Raw genomic sequence first — 18,558 nt, 5'->3', positions numbered from 1 at the left:
AAGAGTATATTGTAGAGAGATAGGGAAGATATTACCAGATGAACAGTGGTTATTAGGTTAATTTGTGGATCCTTTCCTCAATGAAGGTTGAGGAGTATTTATAGACTTTTACCTTTTGTCACGTAGTGGCCAAGTGGCCAAGTGGCTAGCAGGTGAAAAGACCGTTTCACCCTCGGCCGATGGACCCATGACAGGCCGACCGAGGGGTCTTGGATATGAGTACGCGGATATGTGTCCCGGCTGGCTAGTTGTCTGGCCGAGACCCAGGTGACAGGCCGATGGGCTCCATCGGCTAGACTGTCTAAGTCGTTGACTTTGCTGTGGATACCCTTGACCTTGCTCAATATGTTGACTTGGTCAGCGGTGCAGAATATGCCCCATCAAAAACAATTTACATTTACAAGTTATTTATATTACAAGTATTATTCTTCCATTTCTATTTCCATTTCCAAATGCAAGGTAATTTCTTATTCATATTTTCATTATGTTTGCCATTTCATTTATCATTAGCTTAATTTACATTTCCACCATGTTAGAGTAGTTGCATTTGTCTAAGGAGTAAGGGAAATCATGCATGATTAAGTAATATATAAATGTCAAAATGAGGTTAAGTTAATATTGATAAATTGTTTCTATCACATGTTTGCAACGTCACGTTTAATCTTTGGTTATTGGCCGTAATCGTAAATTAAGTTTGTTCATTCGTTCTAAAAGTCGAGAGGCATGAAATTGAATTAGACTAAGCATGTGTAGTAGGACGACCTAGTCATGGACGAGAGTTTCTCTAGGACCCGGTCTATGGTTGACACTAATATCGTAAGGTGGGTGTCTTTAAGCCTAAACAATTGACAATATTGTTATTATCGAGTTTAACATAATCATATATTTACGTAATTGGCATGTGTTACCCGACCTCCCTAGACATTTAATTTATTATTGTTTTATCACTTCAACCCAATCAATCAATCGATAATCTACCAAGGTAAAATTCAATCCCTAACAACTAAATTATAAACTCCCGTCTCCTTTGGGTTCGACCCCTAAGTACTACATTAATTTGTTACATAAGGTATAAATATTATCTTTGCATAGGTGTGCGATAGCCTATCAACACCATAGTACAGGAAAAAGATTCAATCGTCCTCGTAGGGAACCAATATACTGTAACGGAAAATCCATATTAATACCATAATTTCTCAACACAAACAAACATTTTATAATTTACACGCATGTAGCAATATTTCTACTCGACTAACAAATCTCACCTTAATCCCTACGCCAAAAATCGCCATTAGAGAGTAGAAATAAGAACTCTAGGTATAAAGGTTAACTCCATTTCGTGATTCCTCCTGACGAGCTTGTGCATCAGCTACCTCAGAGTCTAACTTGTTCAGAAACTGCTCACTGACATGTTTAGCTACAGAGATCATGTCACGGATTACACTCGGATCCAGACCTGCCCCACCATGCTTGGTTAGACCACATATATGACCTTGCCGGTTTCCAGAGATGGAAATATCTGAACTCATTTGAGATTCTTCCTCTGCAGTTGCATTTACTATATAGTGTATTCCCACCTAAACAAACATCAAAATTGGCATTCAAATAGTGTAGGAGTCAAATGAGAAATAATGAGCCTATTCAAATCCTTCGTCAAGTTTATATTGTTCTCATTTGACTTTAGTCTCAACCATTTGACCGACAGCGATATAAACGACAAATATTGAGCGGATATGATTCTTTCGGAATGCCTTTGATCAACAGCGATATAATAGCCGACAAAGTTCATATTATTTGATCACCAAAGTCAAATAGCAACAATATAAGTATGATAGAGGGGGTAATCTTTATACTAGATGATAAAAGGAAAATTTGAAACCTTTGTCATGTAATTATGATAGGAACTGCCGAAGTGTTAAACTGTAGAAATTCATCGTCGCTGAAATCAATTTCTCGCTGATGAGCTGATCACTTGAAGAACTAGCGTCAGACCGTCAGCAGCAATGACCTGAACTCGTGGTACTCCTGTATCACTCAAAGCAGCCTGCAGAAACACAGAGATTCAGTCCTTTAAGCAGATGCTCAATTAACCTTTAACACCTAAATAAAGTAATAAACGCAACAATAGTAGTATCACAGTGACAACTGCAATTGGTTCGATAGACTATATAATACTTCGAGTTCCATTTCACTGAAACTCTTTATTCCCAACCTACCATGCATCTAAAAGGTGAGAACATGATGTCTCCGAACGACGAAAACCAAACTGACAGGAAAAATTAGTTATCAAATTGAAGCAAATCAACGGTACATCACTCTAGGAGAGGGATATGAGGATAACAGTTTGAGAAACAGAGCAAATTCTCTTTTATAACATTAACCCTTTTATACCAAACCCCTACAACATGGCGAAATTAATAAAAAGCTTTGTCTCAAATTATAAGAGGTAAAGTACGAGCAGATGAAATGCCAAAATCTGACAGGTGGTGGCAGAATCAAGTGCATCAGTAGATAAGCGAGTAATACCGTGATACCTGCACCTAAGGCATCCAGCAAATTCCCATCAGAACTGGTCACAAGGCGGTCTATATATAAATCCCAACAGGTATTTCCCTTCACAATACATAGAGATGAAAGTATCAATTCCAACCCCTGAAAAAACGACGAGTCGGAATCAATGCCATAAAATTAAATTCTAGGTTTCAGTCACGGTCACACACTATCAGCTCTTACGCCCTAATCTCGCTAAACGTGGCTATTATCACCTCAAAATGCAGCCACAACAATTTTCAAGAACTTTACACAACATTTGCATTTTGGTTTTGACCTTAATTTAAAATAATGAATTTATTTGTTTCAATATCCTTAATCAACCATTACTGTATTGATGCTATAACGAATATCTTTTGAACAAATTTCCTACCAGCTCCGCTTTTACTTCTCAGTAGACCTCGCTGTAGAGCCGGTGCCATTTCTGACGACAATTCTTCACCAAATAATGAATTGAGCCCTGTGCTATGTGCCAAGACTCAGTAACTGATGTCTGACAATTTAAGAAAGTCATCCAAAGAAGGAATCCAATAAAGGGGAGACTAAAACAAGGGCACAAGTAAGAAGCGGATCACACTCGAGAGTTTGACCAAATCATCGAATTGTAAAGATTGAAAAGGGGAGATGAAATTGGAAGCGCGAAAGTGGTAAACGACCCCCTTAAGTTTGCACTGATGTGAGATTAACCCCCTGAAGTTTGCTTTGGAATAAATAACCCCCTTAACTTTGCTATAAAGTCAAGTCAAACCCCATTTATTTTTTCCGGTTAAAATCTCACCGGATTTTTCAATTTCCCACCAATCTCACCGGGATTCTTCCGGAGCATGTTCATTTTCTGGACAGCTGGAGGTTGGGATCCTCATACCTCTCACGTATTTCCCTATGTTTTTGGCAAATAATGGCACATAGATGACAGAAAAAATGCGTCGCAAAATCCCCATATGGTGCCTCTTGGAAAATAATTCATGAGATGAAATAAATCACTGACATGAATAAGAATTGGTGCATTTGAGATGCAGGTACAAATGTACAATAATACTACGTAACAAGAATTCAAATCTTATTCACAAAATGATGGGTGTGCAAATTGCGATGATGGTCTGAATTGGGATTTGGGAATTATAACATAGATGTGAAAAATTTAACACAGGATGAACAAACTGATCCGAAGAGAAAATCTGTAAGCTAACAACATCACCATGGTTCCATTCCAGTGTGGGAATTTATACGTAATATGTACACCGATATGGAAAATTGGTGAGAAATTGAAAAATCCGGTGAGATTTTGACCGGAAAAATAAAAGGGGCTTGATTTCACATTATAGCAAAGTTAAGGGGTTTGTTTACTCCAAAGCAAACTCAAGGGGTTTAATCTCACATTAGTGCAAACTTAAGGGAGTCGTTTACCACTTTCGCGAAATTGGAAGTGTTCAATTGATTAATCAGAATAAACAAAAAATTCCACAATTACTGAAATCCTGTAGAGAAGATAGCATAACTAAACCTTGTAAATGCTGAAGAATATACACGTTTTTGAGTTCAGACTTCAACAGGTCGAGGAACGCAGCATGAACTACATGAGTTAAGATAACAAATATTCATCAGAAACAGAACTATAAACAAACTACATACCTGATAAATCGGTGCAGCAGTTGCACACTTGCACTGCAATCAACGTGTATTGAAACGTGAAACCTTTCCATGATCAGGTCGAGAAAAACTAGGTCTACCAAGTTCAGCCTGTAATATCCACTACCTTCACACTTGCAATAATATCAGTTCCCCCTATCTTGATTCTAGCCGATCCGTTTGCCTATCATAGATTCAGTGACAAAAACAAAGATCAGTTTGTACCCCAATTATAGGCAACTAACTAACTGACTTTGATAAAAACTCGAATCCTACACAGAAAAAGTAGTCAATTCTACAAGAAGGATAAAGTTACCTGCTGAACGACACCGGTTTCAACATTAATAGGTGGATAAGATAATCGCTTTCTGCCATCACAACAAAGGTCTTGCAATACCACCCCGTATGAAATTCGTCTCTCCTATAGATAGTCCTATCATTCTATCAAACATTTTAAAAAACAGTCATATTTATATCAATATACAAATCCCCATTTTGAACTGATTTCTTCATTCTATCAAACATTTAATTCACATTTCCGAATTTTTCCCCCTAGGCCGCCTAACGACAAATCCTTGTTCTGCCACTGTCCCCAATATTACTAATAAATTCAATTTACAGCAACAAAGCCAGGCAAATCCCATTAAATACACAAGCAAAATCAATCAATTGATTAAGAAAGACAAAAAAGAACTATATTAATTTATCCCCAATTAAATATACAAGAACAAACCAAGGAACCTTAAATTTTACCCACTCCTTCAGTCATTTGCTTACCTTTTTTTTTATTTCGGATGTGTCAATACTGTAGAAATTCGTCATCACTGACATCAATTTCTGGCTGATCACTTGTAGAACTAGCGTCAGCGGCAATGACCTGAACTCGTGGACTCGTGGTACTCCTGTATTCATTCAGAGCAGCCTGCAAATACACCGGAGTTTAATCCGTAAGCAGATACTCCATTAAGCTCTAACACCTAACTAGATGTGACGATAGTGTTGGGATTAGTTTCACAGTTACAGCAGCATCGGATTCGGTACATGTATAATAATTCAAGTCCCCAAACCTACCATGCATCTAAAAACTGAAAAGTTGAGGTCTCAGAATGAGGAAAAGACAGACTGACAAAAAAAAGAGTTGGTTACTTAAGGTCTCAGCCTTTTATAATTATAAACATTTCTACGCGCAAGCCCTTAAAACATGGCCGAACTAATAAAAGGCTTCGTCTGACATAAAAAAACTGAAATAAATCTGACAGAAGGTGGCAGAAATCAGTGCATCAGTAGAAAAGCAACCTAAGGCAAACAAATGATTGTGACGTAGGGAAGGAGGACCAAAGAAAAGTAATATACGCTACCTTCACAGTACTTGCAATAACTTCCTTATCTTGATTCTTGCTGACCCGTTCGCCTATCATAGATTATTCAGTGGCAAACAATATGGTCAATCTTCACCCTAGAAACTTGAGTACTAAATTTCCAGGCTCTTAAGTTTGGCGCAATCATCGATGCTCAGGTAACGCAGGGAAGACAATAAACAGGTCGGAAACTCATTTAAGTTTACGGGTAGTAAAATACTAATTGTGCAGGGTGCAAACTTCTATGACAAAAAAATGGAGAATTGATTCAAGGTAAATCATACACAAACTTATGTTAGCCTATTGTGCTAATAGTCATTTATTTAAATTCATATACCTTTCACAAATTTTGAAATTATGTAACTACGCCTCTGTTTATTTCAAGCTTGTCTGCCTATCGGCTATCGCCCATCTTTGTTCATGTTGCTATCTTTCAGTTTGGTCGTACTCCTTCATTTTGTAAACCCAAAACTTAACTTAAGACAGCTTTCACACACGATTAAAATAGAGGTTAAAATATAAAAAGATTGTAAGAGATCTTAAATTAAGACGGTCTTAAGGCTTAAGCAAGACCAAATCTATTCAAATATTTTGTAGCTGTATATGTAGAGTGTATAATACAAGTTTTCAACCAACGTCGACTATGGTAGCTAATTTCTTTAAAACTGCCAATTTTTTTATGTTTTTCTCTATATACCCCTCCATCTTATATACCCCTCTACTTGTTCAAGTAGAGTCTAATCAAATCGTATAACTCCTCACAGCTTCACATCTTTCTCACATGGATTATCTTATTCATTTGAGCTCTTGAATCATCCTAACTATGATTCAACACAAATTCTCATTTGTGATGGCCGATATCCCATCAAGTCATATTCTCCCATTTCCCTTATGATATCATACCTCTTGCCAATTAGCCATACTAAACAACGAGAGGGAGAATTATGTTTGTTTGCAAATTGCAAAGAAGAAAAAACTCGTTCAACAAAAATTGGAGGGTACGTACAATATATAAAAAAAAGATGGTTCATATCATTTGACTATTAAAGTCAAATAGCGACAATATAAATAAGATGGAGTGTGTATTCTTATTTTTTCATATAATTTGTCTACCAAAGTCAAATACCAACTAATGTCACTTAACTTAAGATCTCATAAAATAATAATCGGATTCACGTAATAATGTACGGAGTATAAGATAGAGTGCACACTATTCTCTACCACATCTCAAAACGTGAGATGTGGTGGATGAGGGGCCAGTCCTCCCCATTCGGTTTTTGGCATCTTTCTTTGACACTCTCGGAACCCAGTACAATGTAAAGCTCCTGGAGAGAGGTGAGTTTGGGCATCCATTTTGGCATGGATTTCAGTTTGGGACAATCCCAAATGTTAAGATATCAGAGGGAAGTGCAGTACTGTAACCCCTCTGGCAATTCCTCCATCTCTTTTAATACACTCAATTTCAAGGTCTGAAGGGTAGCAGCAAGGTTATGCCATGACATCCCACCCAACTCCACTTTTGGACACTCATCTATACGCAAATACTCCAAGGCAGAAAGATGCTCCAACCATCCTCTTATGCTAACAAGTTCCGGGCAAAGGTTGATGCGTAGGGTTCGCACGGAAGACAATAAATAGGTCGGAAACTCATTTACTTCTCCCAACCTCTCCATTCTCCTATCAGACACTATATCTATCTCTGAAAGAAACTGAGTGTACTCGCTTGGCATTGATTTCAGCCACTCCAAGTTGCTGATTTGCAGTCTCTTCAATTTGGTACATGACAAGGGACGATGTATGGACCTCTCCATTCTCTCATCAGACACTATTTCTATGTAATCACGTATTGTGAGCTCTTCGAGTTGCGGACATAAAGGGACAAACATCATATTTTCACAAAATTCTATAGTGAGCTTCTTTAGTAGAGGAAAACAGGGAGATGATTCCCACTCTACTTGTCCTTCTCGGCTGCTCCTACTGTCATTAGAGTTGACCATGTGCGACCCTGATTCTGATCTCCGCCACCATCCTTTTAACTCAGGCAACCAAGATAAACGGAGGTTATCGAGGCTGGGGAAGAAGGATGATCCTTCATCCGAGACAAGTGTTTCTGAGTCCGCCACATATTCCATATTCTCCAACATCGAAATCTCTAGCGTCTTAAGGTGGGGCAGTTTCCCAATTTGCCAAGGCAGATAGAGAAGCTCACTGCAATCTTCGATCCGCAAAGTGACAAGATTAGGGAAATCGAACAACGCCGAGTTATCCCCCCTCCCTGGCCACCTCGGTATTGTGTCACCATGATACCCCTCCAACTCCAATGCCTTGACATCACGATGAGGCTGCATCTCTTCCAGCAATGCTTGCTCAGACTCCATGCTTCCATACTCCTCTCTGCGTCTAAAGTTAATTACAATCTTTTCTAGGTGTTCCTTACTCCTTAAATAGTCTCCCCCACCATGTTCTTCCTTCACAAATTTTGCATTTTCAAGTACTGCTATTTCAATCGTCAATTCCCCTTTCAATTTGTTCAGGTGCTTTAGGTCTTCCAACCCATAAAAACATTGCTTTGAAGCTGATTTTGTTCGCCCACCTACCACAAATTGGCATAAAGTGTGGAGAGAGCTCAACATACTTATGTCGGCCGGCATATGACTCAGCGCATCACATTGAGCTACATTTAAAGTGGAGAGATCAACTAGCTTGCTCACATCATCCGGCAGTTGTTTTAAACTCTTACAATAATATAAATTCAAAGTTTGGAGATTTACTAGCTTTGTTATTGACTTGGGAAGAACTTCTAGATCCCTATTGTATGAGAGGTCTAAACTCCTCAGATGCAACAGGTCACCTATTGATTTTGGTAAGCTTTTGGCATGTGAATGACTCAGATCTAAAGACCTTAAGCATGTCCATTTCGGTATTGATTTACTTGCTAGTAGTTGGTCCACTTTACTCGTGTTGTACCATTTTGTAATAAAAAGGCACGTACGAATTTGAGAATTATTGAAGATATGTTGTGCGTAGGAGTCCTCCACAAGAGAGAGATGGCGAACTCTTTTACCCACACTAGAAGTACCAAAACTGAACCTGAAAATCTCTTCGCCCGCTACTTTTTCAGCAATATCATGCAAGAGATCATGTATCTTAAACGACTTAATCCCCCCAAATTCATCCTCGTGTATATCTTGGAAAAAACACCTCTGAAGCAATATAAGAAAGTATTCTTCGCCCAAATCATCCGAGTTAATGTAGCCTTGTGCCATCCAAAGCTGAATCAACATTTTCTTATTAATCTCCCAATCCTTGGGAAACATAGCACAGTAGGCAAAACAAGTCTTCAAGGAAGGGTTAAGTTGATCGTAACTTAACTTCAATATGCGGGTCATCATGTCATCATTACTCTCACTAAGACAGTCTAAGCCTTTGTCGTGAAATGATAACCACTCAGACTTGGATTGACCACGGAGAAGACTTCCTACCACTCTAATAGCAAGCGGGACATTGATACACTTTTTTACAATCTCTTTGCCAAGTTTAACCAATTCATCATCTCTTTCTTCTCCTTGAAACGCCATCCTTTCGAACAAATGCCATGACTCCGGTTCCGACAATCCTCGCAACTCATGCATTTGATCACCTGCAATAATTTGGGCAGTTTTTTTCGAGCGCGTAGTTACAATTATCCAACTCCCTCTTCCCCCTACGTTCAAAAACCCTTTGAACTTCTGCCATTGATCATAACTTTCAGTCCACACATCATCTAACACGAGCAAGTATTTTTGCCCTCCAAGTTGCTTCTTAACTTTATGATGTATGTCCTCCAAAGACATTTTATCAGTAAGAGAGAATCCATTCACCACCTTCGCTAAATGCCCTTTCAAGTCCAATTGTTGTTGATCCTGATCAGCGATGCAAGTCCACCTCTTCAGTGGGAATGCCTCAGTGATCCTAGGATCGTTATACACAAGTTGAGCAAGAGCGGTTTTTCCCAAACCTCCCATACCCATAATGGAAAGCAGAGAAACATTTGGGTGATGTACATTATGAGAACCCAACAACACACCTACAATCTTCTCCACATCTTCCTCCCTTCCGATGATTACATCAGACAAACAAGAAGAAGTCTCCTCCTTTGTAAATTTTATAGGCTTAAAGTCAACCTTAAAACTAAACTGATCACTCTTAGTCGCAATTTTGTTCAACTTGTTGTTAACCCTTTTGATTTTACTTGAAAGTCTGTGAGTAAGAAGCTTAAATCGAAAAAAATAGGATTTCACCTTGTTGCCTTTGAGTTGATTTTGCTTGGCAAGGGTTAGGAACTCATCTAACACATCATCAGCGTCGTAAACAGCATCTTTGAGCTCGATGATGTAATTCTTCTCCTGGCTGTTGAGTGAGTCCTGCTTGGCATCAGCATCCTCAAGAACAGCTCTGACGGTTTGGACAGTGTTCTGGAGATCATCAAGCTCGAATTTGCAGTAAGAAATAGAGCACACTGAATGCAACTGACCCAAAGTTTGGATAGCAGTAAGTATAGTTTGAACTAAAGACAAGGTTGTTGAAAGATCCATGATTGTGGGAAATTGAATTATATCTCTGAGATTTTTTTTTTTTAAAAATGCAAGAAATCAGAAAAATAGATAATGCAGAAAGTGTTAGAAGGGCCGCCAATAATGAATGGAGATGTGATATTTACAGCAGATATCATGTGGTTACTAATTTGAGTTGACTTCGTAAAGACTTTGTCATTGACATATCCGTCTATAACTAAAGACGGGTCAAATACAATACAACCTTCCTAATAGGACAAGCAACAAATGTGGGGTCAAAAAATGTCACCACTTTGAAGCTATTTGACCTATCTTTAGCTAGAGACGGATATATCCGTCTATAACAAGACTAGTTGTACCTTAGGACCGGAGTTCGGCTTTTCATAGACAACTTGATTTCGAGCTTCACCAAGCAGGTATCGAATCGGCTCGATTACACCCGGTACCCTTTTTGTAAGATGATTATACTCCGTACTTCATAATTTTTTACCGAAATTGATATCAATCAATTAATCTCTTGCAAGACGTTTCATGATTAAAATACTCTTTAACAATTATAGAACATCTATTGCCAAAATAAAAAATTAGAAAAGGGTAAAAGGATTAAAATCTTACTTGATATGAATTGGATTGGCTTCATCGTCTTCATTTTGGTGTTGGTAAAAGGATTATTGTGGTCTGACTAAATTACCCTTCTCTTTCTTTCACTCGATTTGGTTTGGATTTCTGCCTTGACGATCCTTTGGTGACTGATGTTGAGAAAATGGAACATTTATTGAATGTATTTTACTTCTTTTTAAGCATTTTTTGTATTTTTTTTTGTAGCTAATCACCTCAAATTTTATTTAGTTTTTGAGCATATATGTATTTTTTCTGAACTTATTAAAGTTTATAAGTTATATTTTATTTTTTTCCGTCAAAAACTCAAATTTAAGTAAGTTATAAATAATGTTTTTGAGTTTATTGTAATTTTTTTTGAGCTTAATGTTTTAGTGAATAAATTCAGAAACTTTATAATAAGATTCATAATTTTTAAAATAAAGCTCAAAAACTTAATATAAAACCGATGGTAGTACATAAGATTAAAGCTTTATTATAATGCTCAAAAAGTATAAAACCGATGGTAGTATATCGGATATATAATCTAATAGTGTGATGCCCGTGCGTTGCACGGATTCTAAAATAATTGTCTAAATAAATGTAACTTGCGTAAGGATGTTTTAGACTTTATTGTGTAAAGGGGACTATAGATCAATTTTAATGCTAACATATTTGATTAACAATAAAATTGTTTAGATAGTAGTTAATGCTAAACTAATTGACACTTATTGGATAACACATATCTTTCCCTTAGATAGTAGTTTGGAGAAGTTTAATTGATAAAACAAAACAAAATATGAGAATCCATTTGTATTTTAATTCGTTTAACATTGCATGTGTTACATACAACATGTACACGCCTCTTCTTTTTTGATCTTTGAATTTAAAGTATGATAAACAACTAATATAGATACAGTCATCCGTTATACCCTTAAGCCTCTTAGATCCCTTCTTTTTGGACCTATCCTCCCCAACTCAACCATGTGTTCCTATCTTTATTATTGTCAATGTCTCTTGAAATGTTTCTGACAATGAGTTTAATGTGCTTTTTTTTCATCATCAAAATATTCTTGTCACTCAATTTCTTTTTAACCGTATTGTGACTGTTATATCAACTCTCAGTGCTATTTTAAAAGTTTCTCCTTAAGCTTCTCTTATTCTAAAGAGTGCTCTTACCCTCACCTTACCCTTCTTTTCATGGCCAACCTTAAATGATTGTGTTCCACATGTATCAAGCATCGTAATTTTCTTTTTTTGTAGCTTGCTTGGTGGGGGTATACTCCCACATAACGTTAGTCTCTCCTCTCGAGGTTTGCCTATTTCGCCTTTTTTAGCTTGTGCCACCATCATTATAAGAGCATCATCCACATTGTGTGGGTCTGTCCCTCATTTTGTCAGCTTCCGCTTACCTTCTACTCCTTTAATTTGACCTTCGTCTTAGACTCTTTTAAAACCTTAATCACTTCAACTCGTCTTGATTTACTCTGATCTTTTCTTCTTAATCATTTGGTGGTTTTGGTTAACTCAGTGTTAAACCCCTTGGACCCGCAGTGACTTTCTTCTATTCATTTTCTTTGTTCTTCTTGGTCTATTGCCAACACTCTTAAAACCTGACCTCAAACACCTGTTAACCCAAACTATTACGCCCTTCCTGATTCCCCATGGCACAAAATGAATGTAGCCGTCTGCTTTTTTGGTGTGTATTGGTTGGATTGCCCGAGATCATTTAGAGGCCCCTTTTGAGTGTATTACTTACCATTCAAGTTGACCTTATGTCCCGTGCAATCGCGCGGGTTGTTAAAACTTGGAATATTTATGAAAATGTAGTGTAAACTTGAAATTGTTTATGGTAAAATTTCCTTGAAAATGTCGTTTGATAATATTTTTAAGATCTTTTTCTATTTGATCAAACCGGAAAAAAAAACCAATTGGCTTTACAGTTTGAACACATAAACGGGAGAGAGAAAAATCCGTCCAAGTGGTCATGAAGGCCCAATTTGAATCGAAACCTAATGAAATTTTGTCAAATTAGAAGAATTTAATTCACAGTAATAAAAAGGCAACAACTTGAGGTAAAGACCTCATTTGGTTTTTGCAGAGTAATAAAATAATAATTAAAACATATTAATGTGCGGTATGTGAAAAGATGATAATTAACCTATATATATGTGAAAAGATGATAAATATGATAATTAACCTATATATGGTTTAAGGTAACCTCGAAAAAAGTTGGAAAATTTTAACTATAACAATGAAATTTTCGACCGCCCTCGCCCCTGCTAGCCCCTCTAACTCCACCACTTATCCAACCCGACCCATTTCGAACCAAATTCTTGAAAACCTGATTTGTCCCGACCCGAACCTAACCCGAATAGCTCGTTTGCCAGGTCTATCTCCGTCCCAATAATTTTTTTTACATTGATTAATATATTCCTCATAGAAATTAAAAGGATAAATAAATGATGGGACGTGAGGAATGCCAAACGTTTTTTTTCTAAGCTAACTTATCGTGTACCTTTGAAGTAAACTACCTTAGAAAAACTATTGTTTAATACAGAGTATATTACTACGTGTGCAGTAGAGGTTGGACATCCCAATAAATTTGTGCAAATCTAGATGTTAGAATGATTTAGGCAAATACACAATTATAGCAAAATTTCAGCGAGGGTCGAGAAATTATTATGATGAAATAAAATGGGCATGCTTGCTCTCATAATCATAAAATACACAATGAATGGATCGTATAATGATCAATTTCAGCTTCTCATAGGAAGCAATCAGGTCGTTTAACAAATTTTTTAGAATGATAGAATTTCTATGGAATTCATTTGCATTCTCGATAGTAGTTAGTAATAAACAAAATTAAGTCACTTAGATTAATTACAAAGATTTGAAACTATTATTAAGTTATTGATATAATATTTAAAATATGATGTTTAGATAATTACAGTATTAAACACTATTTGAATATTATTTTACATATAAGTTAATTTTTATTAAACATTATTTTTATATTATTCTTTATGTTAATTTTTAATTTTATTTTAAGTGTTTAAAAAAAATTGAGCTTACAGACATTTTATGTTGTGAATTATCATATTGAATAATGCGTATAAAATTGGAGATTATGTATATATCTAAGTTTTTTTTTCTATAGTATATCGAATTTTTCATATATATAAATAAACCGGAATATTAAGAAATAATCTTCTAATTCTAATAGAAAAGTTGAAAAAAGTAATTTTAAAATAATAAGTGCACAAATATTAAAAAATAATTTTCTAATTCTAATAGGAAAATTGTACATGATTAATTATTTCCTAATTCTAATAGAAATTGTAAGTAATTAATTTTAAAATTTAATTAAGTGTTTTAAAAAAGTTGGAGACTACCACGTCGCTCGAAAAAAGCCTCAAATATATATTTACTAGAGTTAATGCCCGTGCGATGCACGAGCCATTTAGTAGAGCCTTTGGTATTAATTTTAGTTACGTTATATTGTTTAACTCAAATCATTGAACGACCTCTTTCCAATAGTTTAAAATTATTTGGTAAATACTTTCCAATAAGTCTCAGATGAACTCGACTTTTAAAACAACAAAATATAATCAAAAGTTGGGTTTTAGTTTGTTGCAAATACGGGATAAAACACAACCTTATACGGAAACAATGTTAAAAAAGGAAATTAGGTTGTAGGTAAGATTGAAATGGGGGTGCTGTTTGGCCTTACTTATTGAAAATGACTTTTCCTTTTTAAAAGGAGTTTATTCACAAGTTACTTTTCGGAAAAATTTTAGTTGTTTGGCCATACTTTTATAAAAGCGTTTCTCACAAAATTTATATATGTTTGGCCTAACTACTTTAATACAACTTTTGTTTGCTTATTTGGTTCTTTATGTAAAAAGTAGAAGTAGAAGTAGTAAATATCTACTTCTCCTTTTGAGGGTGAATAATCAGTTTTTGACTTCTCAAAAGCACTTTTAAAACTCTCTAATTTACCATGTTTGGCCAAGCTACTACTTTTTCAATTACAAAAGCACTTTTTAAGTTTGGCCAAACAACACCATAAATTTTGTATTTGTGAGTAAGAGTATACAAATTTTCGTGTAAGGCAAGTTTATATAACAAATTTGTAGAAAAAGATTATAATAACTACATTTTCATTTATATGTTTTTTTTTTTATTTTGTGTAAAGTGAGCAATAATGGCAATTTTAATGCTGAGGGAATTTGGATTAAAGTCGTAAACATGAATCAGAAAAAGCCAACTTACCCGTATTCCTTCTTAATTAAAAAGCTAACTTACCTGTATTCTCCATTGAATCAGAAACGGCTAACCTACCTGTATTATCTATTGAATCTCAGTCATAATAGACTCACTTTTCTTTTATTCTATGTTTGTTAATCAACCATAAAAACCAATATCATTGTCACGTTTGTTCTAAAAAAAATTATATTTCACCAATATTTTGCTCAAAATCAAAATTACCCGTCCCACTCTTCGTTTGACATATCAAATTCATATGGATCTTCAGATTTTATCATCTATAATGAATTATCACTATTACAGATACAGGCTATAACAACGGTTAAAAACCGTTGTTATATAAAAAAGCGGACGTTGTTAAAGGGTCCGTTGTAAAAGGTTTTAACAACGGTTGGTTTCTTAAGGAACCCGTTGTTAAAACTATTAACAATGGTTTTAAGTATAAAAACCCGTTGTGGAAAATGTGACTCAATTTTGGGGGGAAAGTTATAACAACGGGTTGTAAAATACAAAACCGTTGTTATAACTAAAGACAACGGGTTGTTTATAAATAACCGTTGTTGTTTGTTCTTAAAAAAAAATTAAATTAAATATTACTAGATGCATGCATAATTACGGCCCGTTATAATTCCAATGCATGCATTATTACTGCCATCCCTGTGCATATGAACGGACAATATGGAATGAGAAGGGTTAGTAATAAGATTTGAAGCAGCAGAGAGAGATATGATAATGATTATGGCACAACTTCCTAACATATATATTAATTAAAAAACAACTCAAATCACCCACACATTGCTTAGTATAAATACATGCATTATCTCAACTAAGGGGGCGTTTGGTTCATTAGCATGGAATGGAATGGATTGGAATATGAATCCATAATGGTATGGGGTTCTAAATCCATTCCTTCATAAACTTGTTTGGTTGATCTTAAAATTGTACAGGGGTGGAATGGAGTTTGATACCAAGGGTAGAAGTTGGGTATGAGATTCTAGGGGGTTGAAATGGAGTTAGAATCCATTGGGTATCTAACTCCATTCCAAAATACTCCAACCAAACATTGGAATGGAGCAAATCCATTCCAATCCATTCCAAGAGAGCCAACCAAACACCCCCTAACATTCCATTATCTCACTATACATCTCCAAACCCTAACTGTTAAAACAAACTCCAAATAAACCCTACTTAATCTTTCAAACAAACTCCAAATTCCAACAAAATGAATGATATCATCCTTAAGACTCTTACTATGATCGAGAACAACAACAGTTTCATCCACCGGTTGCTCCACATTGACGAAAGTTTCAGGAGCTACCTTGCGGATGCTCGATCCATACTGAAGGACGCCAAAGAAGATGGCTTGACAGAGCAGCAGCAGTTGCAACTATATGACGATATAGCAACTGTTGAACGGAACCTCCAAATAACCAAGGAGGAGAGGACGGATATCATAGAGGAGAATAAGACCCTCTATGAAAATATAAGAATTGCATTTTTATTAATGTAATTTTTTTTTTAATTTATGTATTTATTATATATATATATATATATATAGAGAGAGAGAGAAGGGTTCTAGTAAGGTCACTACATCCATTGAGTCCCTAAGTCCTAATATGGACCTTTGGATGTAGGAGATGAAGGGAGGGGATTTCATCTCATTGAAGGGCCACAAATGATCCTCACTAATCCCTCCCCCTAATCAATCCTCCTCATTCTAATCTCCCTCTCCTCACTCCCTCATATCATTCATTCATTTTACTCATTATCTCTCATAAACTCTCATTTTTTCTCTCATAAAAAAAAAGCCAAAAACCAAAAAACCAAAACCCAAAACCCAAAACCCAAAAACCAAATCTCCATTTCCTCCTTCCTCTGCCATGTCGCGGCTCCACCTCCCCGACCACCCTCCTCTCCACCACCCGCCTCCTTCCTCCCTCCACCGCAACAACTCCACGACAACAACCACCCGCCTCCCTCCTCCCTCCACCACCGCAACAACTCCACGACCGCAACAACTCCCTCCACCACCGCAACAACTCCACGACTTCCTCCTCCCTCCACCTCCGCAACAACTCCACGACCCGCCTTCCTCCTCCCCACGACCGCAACAACTCCACGATCACACCCCTATTTTCAAAATTCAAATTTTGAAAATCCCGCCTTCCTCCATTGCTCGTCGGCCGTTGTCATTGCTGGTTGTTGCTCGTGGTGGTGGTGGTTCTTGCGGTTTGGGGAGAAAGGCGTGGTGGTGGTGGTTGTTCTTGTGGGTCGTTGGTGTTGTACTTGTTTTTTGTTTTTGCTTTTTTCCTTTCTCCCTTTCTCCCTCCCTGCTCTTCCTTTCTCCTTTTTTCCGTTCTGGTTTTTCTTTTTTTTTTTTTTTTTTTTTAAAAAAATTTTCGTTTGGTTTTGTTATTTTAAGTGTTATTTGGTTTTTATTTTTTTTTAGTTTAGTTATTTTTATTATTATTTGAGATTTGGTATTAATTTTGTGTGGTGTTGTTTTTTTTAGATCTATTGGTTTTTTTGTGTTTTTGTCATATTTACTTTATTTTGTAATTGTTATTTGGTTTTTAATTTTTGTTGGTTATTAATTTTTTGTTGGTTATATTATTCTTATTTGGTTTTTTGGTTTTATTATTCTTATTTGGTTTTTTGTTTTTGTTATTATGAGTTTTTTTGGTTTTTGTTATTATTTTTTTTTTTTTCATATTTTTCATATTTATTGTTTGATTTTTTACTATTTACGACTAAAGTTATACATTTTATGACTAAAGTTATACATTTTATGACTAAAGTTATACATTTTATGACCAAAGTTATACAAAAAAAGACTAAAGTTATACAAAAATTGGACTAAAGTTATACAAAAAATTGACTAGAGTTATACAAACTGTGACTAGAGTTATACAGTGTGAATAGAGTTATACGTTGAATCACTAGAGTTATACAAACTGTGACTAGAGTTATACATTGTATGACTAGAGTTATACAAACTGTGACTAGAGTTATACATTGTATGACTAGAGTTATACAAACTGTGACTAGAGTTATACATTGTATGACTAGAGTTATACAAACTGTGACTAGAGTTATACATTGTATGACTAGAGTTATACGTATGTTTTGATTTTATTTTTTTTATTGTTTGGTTTTTTTATACAACAATGGACTAGAGTTATACATTGTATGTCTAGAGTTATACAGATTGTGACTAGAGTTTTACATCTTTTGACTAGAATTATTTTTTTTTTTGACTAGAGTTATACATCAAATGCCTAGAGTTATACATTGTATGACTAGAGTTCTACAGATTGTGACTAGAGTTTTACATCTTTGGACTAAAGTTATACAACTTTGGACTAAAGTTATACAATTTTGGACTAAAGTTTTACAAATATGGACTAAAGTTATACATATGAAGGACTAGAGTTATAAAAAAATGGACTAAAGTTATACAAAAATGCACCAAAGTTATACAAAATTGGACTAAAGTCATACAACAATGGACTAAAGTTATACAAAAAATTGGACTAAAGTTATACAAAAAATTGGACTAAAGTTATACAAAAAATTGGACTAAAGTTATACAAAAATGAACC

General features: G+C 35.6%; 1 protein-coding gene across 10 annotated transcripts; it reads right to left on the bottom strand.

Moving 5' to 3' along the window:
• Positions 1-1,119: 1,119 nt before the first annotated feature.
• On the bottom strand, positions 1,120-10,914 carry LOC141610972 (putative disease resistance protein RGA1). Of its 10 annotated transcripts, XM_074429319.1 has the most exons (10): positions 6,749-10,417; positions 5,875-5,987; positions 5,538-5,590; positions 4,957-5,101; positions 4,496-4,620; positions 4,183-4,363; positions 2,924-3,010; positions 2,535-2,652; positions 1,880-2,044; positions 1,120-1,577 (listed from the first exon to the last, which is right to left on the bottom strand). In XM_074429319.1, exon 1 carries the CDS (start codon positions 10,109-10,111, stop codon positions 6,935-6,937), a length of 3,177 nt encoding a protein of 1,058 aa, XP_074285420.1. In that variant the 5' UTR covers positions 10,112-10,417; the 3' UTR covers positions 1,120-1,577; positions 1,880-2,044; positions 2,535-2,652; positions 2,924-3,010; positions 4,183-4,363; positions 4,496-4,620; positions 4,957-5,101; positions 5,538-5,590; positions 5,875-5,987; positions 6,749-6,934. The 10 variants fall into 10 exon arrangements, with proteins under 10 accessions (XP_074285420.1, XP_074285422.1, XP_074285413.1 ...); XM_074429321.1 differs by lacking the exon at positions 2,535-2,652; XM_074429312.1 differs by lacking the exon at positions 2,924-3,010 and having other exon boundaries at positions 2,527-2,652.
• Positions 10,915-18,558: the final 7,644 nt, after the last annotated feature.

The sequence above is a fragment of the Silene latifolia genome, chromosome 11, assembly GCF_048544455.1.
Source record: "Silene latifolia isolate original U9 population chromosome 11, ASM4854445v1, whole genome shotgun sequence".
NCBI lineage: Eukaryota > Viridiplantae > Streptophyta > Magnoliopsida > Caryophyllales > Caryophyllaceae > Silene > Silene latifolia.
Note: the sequence above shows the minus strand (reverse complement) of the source record. Positions and strands in the feature narration are given on the sequence as shown.

Coding starts and splice junctions, on each gene's coding strand:
- LOC141610972 (XM_074429319.1), bottom strand. CDS start 10,111: ATGGATCTTTCAACAACCTTGTCTTTAGTTCAAACTATACTTACTGCT.